This window comes from Poecilia reticulata, linkage group LG13 (assembly GCF_000633615.1).
Source record: "Poecilia reticulata strain Guanapo linkage group LG13, Guppy_female_1.0+MT, whole genome shotgun sequence".
Taxonomy (NCBI): Eukaryota; Metazoa; Chordata; class Actinopteri; order Cyprinodontiformes; family Poeciliidae; genus Poecilia; species Poecilia reticulata.
This window is the reverse complement of record NC_024343.1, coordinates 30,893,954-30,901,776: the sequence shown is the minus strand read 5'-3', so window position 1 is coordinate 30,901,776 and position 7,823 is coordinate 30,893,954. Positions and strand designations below refer to the sequence as shown.

Genomic DNA, 7,823 nt, shown 5'->3' with positions numbered 1-7,823 from the left:
AAATAAAGTCAAAATAAAATGGAATGAAGTTGTAGTCTCGTAACATGACTTTACTCCCGTAATCCAACTTTTATTTTTTATGGCCCTAATACTCCATCATATAAATATGTCTTAATTAGCTGTGATTATGCTGTAGAACGAGTTCAATGCCAACTCTCATTACTGTGAGAACCAGAACGAATCCCTTAAAAACCTGCCAATATTTCAAACAGCAACTTATCGTCTCTGATCTAAAGCAACTGAAGAACAGACGAGGAGCAGAGCAGCGTTGCCGCCCCCCCATCAGCCTGGGCCGGCGTGTGAAGTCGTTTCTTAAGGGTTTGGGACTCCGGCGAACCGCAGCGAGAGCCGCAGATGGAGGAAACCTGGAGCGGCGGTGAGCCTGAAGGGGCTGCCGGCTGCAGGACTCCACCGCCGGCTCTTTTATGGCTCCATAAAGTGGCACCAAGCAACAGCGGCCTGGTGCCACTTTATGGAGCAGTAAAAGGTCTGCTGCGTTCATTCAGGAACGAAAACGATACAGAGGGCAGAGAAAAAACCAAACTAGTTCGACTGCTGAGGAGGTAAAACTGGAAAGGTGTGAAATGTTTACATGTAAATATGAGTTATGGATGTAGAAAATACAACTAGAATAGAACCAGAATAACATTAATGCGTTAAATGACGCTGTAGATGTAAGAAGTTCGTACTTCTACCTTTGAACGTTTAAATATATTTCACTGCTGTTCTTTTGTAAAATCTGTTTTAAATGTATCTTAAGTGTATAAAACTGTTTATTCTTTCACTACTCTACATTTTGTAAAGTCAAACTCAAAGTTACTTGATGCAGAATGAGGAAAACGGTTAGATAGTAACTAGTTACATGTACTTGAGTAACTTTTTAAAAAAAATTTACCTTTAGGAGTATTTTTACTTTTATTTTGAAGTATTTCTGCTCTCACTTCAGTAAAATCTCTGGATTTTCTACTCACTGAATGAAAAATAAACACGTTTTAACCAGAAATCCACCACACAGACACACACCTGCAGTTTCTGTTAAAGTTTCTGAAGTTTTTTATTCACAGAAACAGATTTGGAAACATTTTCTATTGCCTGATTTTGTTATTTTTTGCTGTTGATATGAATTATTGCCAGTTTGGTCCTTAAAATACCAAAATCCCCACTTAATCTGTCTGATGATGTAATTTTTAACATTAAATGATTGACGATTTGATCAGTGACTCGGTACTTGTGTCGACTTTTTTACCAAATACTTTTTTACTCTTGAGTAATTTCTTGGATAATTTTTGGCAACACTGCTCACCTTTGGTAATAATTAGCAAAGCCTTTTGGAAAATGAGTCGTAATGTTGCGTTTTTGACCTTAAACTCCAATAGGGCTGTAGTGATACAATAATCTCACGATACGATACACAATATTCTGCTCACGATACGATATATATTCCGATATTCAGCAAACGATACAATTCAATACACTTTTGCGATTTTCTGAAAGATTTTATAGGGACAGAGTGATTTTGGTGACATTTTGTGACTGTTACAGCGTTGGATTGAATTAATTTAACTGAAAACCGATTAAAAGCACCAACTACACAATTCCTGGCTCTGGTTGGACACAGACTTAAAGTCGATAGCTGGACAAAATGAATCAAAGAAGTGGTGAGAAAACGTTTCTTTTAATTGAAACAGTACAAACTGTAGCTTACATGCATCTGTAAAGTAAATAAAGTCAGCAAGTACCTGCTCTGAATACTTTTTAACACTTAACATGTGAAGGAATCACTATAAGCCTGATGACCTAATCACTCTCCTGGCAAAGCAAGCAGTGAGTGAGCAAGATGACAGCTGGATGTTACGACACTTGCGGATGAATATCGGTTTTTTTCTAGGAAAGAAAATATCGACATATATCGCAAAATTGATATTATTACACAGCCCTAAACTCGCACTGGGTCGACATCCGACTCCCAGGAAGCCACCCTGGTTGAGTTAAAGCTGTTTTGCAGCAGCCTCGGCTGAAACGTCTCCGCAGGGCGATGAGCTGCTCGCCGCCGGTCGTCACAAACATTTAATAGCCGATGTTTTGCGTCTGCGGACGGCACAAGCTGTTACAAGGTTTAGAGGGCAATAACTTTTTCTCACGCAGCTTTAACATGCCCGAATAAAAACAATCATCACTTAAAAACCTCTATTTGGATTTACCCAGCGTGTTGTTTCGCTTGACGTAATTGGTTTAATGAGCTGGAGAACATAAGTGAGACAAAAAGCAGTTTATTATTTTACACAATAAAGTAAAGTGGATGATCTCAACAGAACCACTTTCCTTTTCCTGGATAGCAAATAATCTATCAGTTATTCTTCAATTTATTGAGTAATTAAATAAAAAAAATGTATCAAATATTGGCCTTAACAGCAGAGTTAGTATCGGACATCGAAATCGGCTGAAATATTAATAATCAGAAAATAACTGATAAAGGAAAAACGTAATCTAACCCACATGAACATTTGGTTGTGTGTTTATCCTGAATATATCCTCTTTTCTGTTAGTTTTATTTGTTTTATTTATTGTCTGTTATCTCTTGTAGATCAGTATGCATAACTCTGTTAATAAATTTAAAATGTTATCTATTTATATAAATATAATAAAGACTAACATGGCCGATGATCCCAATGTTGTGCATCCATTGCAGTTATTTCTATTATTAGAGATTTTAAAGTAAATTTTCTTCTATCTGAAGTTTATTTAATTTTTATTTCTAATCACAGAGAAATCAAAATATGCACTGTAAAAACACGAAATCTAGAGCACATGAAATAAGACAAGACTAACTAATAAGGAACTTTTTAGCGCGTTATTGGAGCTAAGTTTATTCCTTAATTTGTAAAAATACTAGTTTTACTTACTTACAAAATGTTATAAATTAAATAATCTGCCAACAGAACAATAATTTTTCACAATATGGAGGAATTATTGACTTAATCTCCAATGTCTTGTTGAAAAGTTAAGTGCAAGTCAGTTTTGTCTTATTTGTACCGAGATATTTGCAACAGAAACTGGACCAAAGTTGCTTGTTAAGGTTTTGTGTTTTTGCAGTGCAGTGGTCACCTCGCGTATTAAAGCTGGAGCAACCCGGTAAAATCCAGCTCGCCACGCCGAGGCTCTGTGGAAAGCTGTGGGGAAGTTGGAAGTGACGCTTGTTTCAGTTTCCTCAGAACTTCTCTGACGGGTTTGTGTCACGACACCAGTGGAGACACTGGGGAGAAGAGCGTCATGTTCCACGTCCTGAGTGGAGGCATCAACGTAAACAGCAGTGGGCTGAACACACGACCTTGTGGAGCCCCAGTGCTCTTAAATGTTTAGTTGTAGGGGGGGGGGAAATTTGTGTTTTTTCTCTAGCTTCGTTTCCATCATCCATAAAATTGCCCAAATTGGAATTACGTTAGTAAATTTGCTTCAGGGAAAAACAACAGTGTCAGCTAAAAAAATTTTTTTGCGCTAGCATGGTTTTTCGGTTGTATCATTGCAAAACTGCAGTGGAGACACTTGGTTGCATCACAAGAGTGACGCCAGGTTATCAATGACGTGTTTGAGGGAGTCTTGTCACTTTAAATCCTACTATGCTGCTGCTTCCCACACCTCCCAGCCCAACATATGTTAAGAAAATTAATCATAATTTCACGTATAGCAAGACATTTATCTTACTCAAAAGGTACCTCTACGTCAGTTTTGTTTTATTTTAAAATATTTCCATTAGAAAGTAGAGCAAAAAAATTTGCTTTTTTTTTTTTTTGCAGTGAACCCGTACATCTTTGAAAAGCAGAAGTGGAGCCTCCTGCACAACCAACAAGGATGCAGGGAGCGATTTCTGGATGGTAAGTCAACATCAAAACACTTGCCTTTTCCAGCAGACATTGTACAGCAGTAAAACCAGCTGACCAAGCGTGCTGGAGCTCTGCTTGTGTTGCTAGGTAACGGGTGGAACCCTGCTGGGGTTGCTAGGTAACAGGGTGGGCTTCGACTGCGTTTTTAAAACGGGTCACTTTCCAGACACCATAAAACATTAACTTAATGCCAAAACCCGGCTGAGTGCTTTTAGTAGAAACCCAAATGGAAACATTAAAAATGTGAGTTTGGGATAATAGATCCCGGTTAAAGTTGATTCAAGTGTTTTCCATGAGCGGTTCTGTGAAGTCTGCGGCGTCGCTTACGCTGTGCAGGTCTCCTGCCCGCTGGTGGAGCGTTTCTTGCGCGACGTGAGGTGGCTGCTCATGTTCTTCGGGATGGACATGGTCAGGATGTACGGCGGCTGCTCCGTCATCGACTCCATGGTGGCTTTGTCTCCTCGCTTATTCCCCGTTCCCGACACGAAGAAGCTGAACGTGGCGGCTGTCTGCTGCTCGCATTCACAAAACACGCGGAGTTCGAACTTCTGCTCATCCTCTGGAAAACAAATATGACGGAAAAGCGTTCAGCCTAACCCGGGGCTCGACCCGGAGCACGGGTTGGGAAGGACGGTCGCCTCACCTTGGCCCTGGAGCCACTGCTGCAGAGGTTCGGTGATGTCGAAGGAGAGCCACTTTTCTTTGAGCGTGTTGGTGACGAAGCGGGAGGCGTGGTAGCGGAACGAGGCTCCGGTGCTGTAGTACAGCTCCACGCGCTGCTCTTTGTCTATGGACGGTTTCTTGATGAGCATCCGCAGCTCTGCAGTGGTGAGCAGCTGGGAATCGCCCACACCGTTACGGATCTCTGCAATGTTGAAGAACATCGTTTTGGTCCTCTCCGTGCTGTTCCTGCCTGTGAGAGAGAAAACACACGCAGGTCAGTAATTGTTTGGCTTGGGCCAATTAGAAGAAGCTTCTCAAAGGCAGATTTTTACTTCTGGATTGAAAATAATGATTGAAATACTCATGACTGCCGGCTTCATTTTGGATTCCAGGAGGAAAAACGTCACTTAACTGGATTGTTTGCTGTTTTTTAAGATGGTATATTAGGTTTGTTAGATAGGAGGGGAAAAGGCAAAAGAAACGCAGACATTTTCTTAAAAAAAAAAAGGAAATTTCAGAGTTTGAAAAGTCAAATATGTGCATGAAAAAAACTCTGACATTTTAGGATTAATCTCTGAAATTTTCTAGAAAAACTGGTAGATTCTCAGTTTCAATAGTTAAAAAGTTTCAACTTTTCAAACTCAGAAATTTCCTTTTTCCTAGAAATTTTTTTTTTAGATGAAACAAAAACGTTTTGAGTTCTTTCAAGCAAATTAACTTCAAATTCAGAAATTACTCGTACTTTTTTCTAGACTAATCAAACTCACATTTCTGTTTTCGTTCTCAAAAACATTTCAGATCAAATAAAAATAAAAAAATCAGAGATTTTTCTAGCAAATTTTTTACTTTTCAAACTCAGAACTTGTCTTTGTTCCTAGCAAATCTTTTAGATTAATCTCAAAATTTCCCAGTTTTTCTAGTAAATGTTAAACTTTTCAAACACATAAATAAAAACGTTATTTTTCTGGGTAATTTTTGGGATTAATCTCAGTTTTTTTTTGGTTTTGGTGGAAATTTGCTCTGTTTTTTCTCCAGCTGCTCCAACGCACCGTCGTAGTTTTGCTTTAAGCTCCTTTCAAAACGAGAATAAAAGAACGTGCTCTTTAAGTGTTACACCAAACTACTTCATGCTTATCTTGGCTCGGGTCAGCCGGTTCCGGACGGGTCAACTCTCAGAGCCGTCTGTAAAATATTCAATGGAAACTGAAGCCGTCAAGCACCAGATGGATTCCCCAGAGCTGCCGTCTCTCTCCAGGCACGACCGTTTCAACTAAACTAGTTATTCTGTCAGTTTGTCCTCATATATATTATTATTATAATTACATATAAAGTCAAAGCGGTTGCAGCTTTGCTTGGAAACTGATGGCGAATTTAAGAGTTATTTAGATTAGCCAGCTATTGGCATCTCTGGCAAAAATAAACTAAAATTCCTAAAATAAACTCATTTATAAGTGAGGAGAGAGGAATAATAAATAAACATTAAAATACAAATTGGGCTGCAGACATTGATTATGCTAACAATCGATTATTCTGATGACAAATCGATTAATCGTATTAAAAATTAGCATATTCTACAGATTTTTCTTTTAAGCACTCAAGTTTTTCTTATATATCATTAGATTTCCATTAGAATGGAAATAAGCTGTTTTATTTCTGCTCTGACTGTTGTTCTGTATGACCTTCTTGAGTCTCTATACTGCAGTTATTAGTCAATTAATTAGTTGACGATTATTTCAATAATCGATTAATCACAACAAATTTGATTAATCGTTTAATAAACGATCTGTTGCTCCAATTAGCTAAGATTCTATTAAATTAATGTAATCTCTTTTTAAATTCATAACTTTATTAATTAATTAGTTTCTGTGTCCAAGGAGGATTTATTGATGTAAAAAATATATATATTTTTGATCAAATTCAACACGGGGAAGATAGAAAAACATATTTTTTGTAAGAAATGTTTTCACTCATGGCAGAAAAAAAGAACTAGTCACCTAAACTTTCCCGTCTCTGCGGCACAATCGCAAACATTTTTTAGGAGTTTTTAAAAAAATCCCAACCTAAAATCTTATTTAATACAAAAAAAAAATCACACTTATTTATTTTTTTATCACAATTACTAGATCCCCTAATATTCCTATAAAACGTAGCCGGAACATTTTTCACTTTACGCAAAGTGAAAATAAAACAGAGCCTCATTTCTACTGGCCACTCTGCAAAATGGGAAAGACAAGAGACCATTTAACTAAACAGTAAATTAAAGTTTATAAGTGTGTGAACTGCAAAGTGAGGATCCAAAATATTGCAGTCAATTAGGGATGTATGTATTATCTGTGCAATGTTCTGTAAAACAGTTTCACTATTACCACAAATGGAAGTACAACAACTCAGACATTGTACTTTTATCAAGATTTTCACTCCAAGAAAACGATAAAAATGAACCAAACCTAAGTGACTTACTTTCCTGTAAAAACATTTTTTCTCTTCATCCTGCAGGTTGAGCTTCACTGATCTGATTAATTCATTAGACAGCGAGTTCATCCGGTTTAAAGTCAAATATTGGCTATCAAGGCAGCGTGCTCTTTGGCAAACACCGATTTTCATTCAGGTGTTGGAGCATCTAGTTTCTGCTAACGTATTTATTTTCAGGTTTAAAGCATTTTCGCCTCCTGCATTCGGTGCTTTTCACACTTCTTGCGTCAGTTTGGAGGAATTTGTTCCAACATTTGCATCCTGCTAGTCTGCATGTCTTAGAATCGTTGTTTTTGTTACTGAAACGCTTCTCTGGTAATCCAGCCATCAATCGCCATCTGCAGATTTCACAGTGTTACACAAAGATCTTAGCTAAAGCCAAACATTTATCTGTTCCAGCTGCTACAGCTGAGAGTTTTGTTTTCTCAAAGCGCAGCAGCAACTGTAATCCCTGCGTCTTCCTCCAACACGACAAGCGGGAGCATCAGGGGGAATGTTTGATCAGAAGCTACTGATGGATCCAGCAGCACTGATCTGCAGGTTTCATGCAGTTTGCACAGGAGATAACGAGACGGAGGAACCGATGGGAGCCGATGGGAACCGAGTGTAGCCGATGAGAGCCGATAGGAACCAAGTGTAGCCGATGAGAGCCGATAGGAACCGATAGGAGCCGATGAGAGCCGACAGATACCGATAGGAGCCGATGAGAGCCGGTAGGAACTGATAGGAACCGATAGGAGCCGAAAGGAACCGATAGGAACCGATGGGAGCCGATAGGAACCGATGGGAGCCGATGAGAGCCGATAG

At 38.7% G+C, this 7,823-nt stretch overlaps 2 protein-coding genes across 2 annotated transcripts in view; one reads left to right on the top strand and one right to left on the bottom strand.

Moving 5' to 3' along the window:
- The window catches only part of tgfb1a (transforming growth factor, beta 1a), a 22,724-nt gene that overhangs the window by 2,555 nt on the left and 12,346 nt on the right, over nt 1–7,823 (bottom strand). Inside the window, exons 2-3 of the mRNA XM_008426526.2 lie at nt 4,525–4,794; nt 4,209–4,440 (exon numbers count right to left, since the gene is read on the bottom strand). Of these exons, the coding sequence (XP_008424748.1) occupies nt 4,209–4,440; nt 4,525–4,794 (502 nt within the window). The remainder of the gene's footprint in view (nt 1–4,208; nt 4,441–4,524; nt 4,795–7,823) is intronic.
- LOC103475120 (cyclin-dependent kinase-like 1) overlaps nt 3,850–7,823 on the top strand; it is a 27,555-nt gene continuing 23,581 nt past the window's right edge. The window contains exon 1 of the mRNA XM_008426531.2: nt 3,850–3,872. The gene's annotated coding sequence lies outside the window, so the exon portion shown is untranslated. The remainder of the gene's footprint in view (nt 3,873–7,823) is intronic.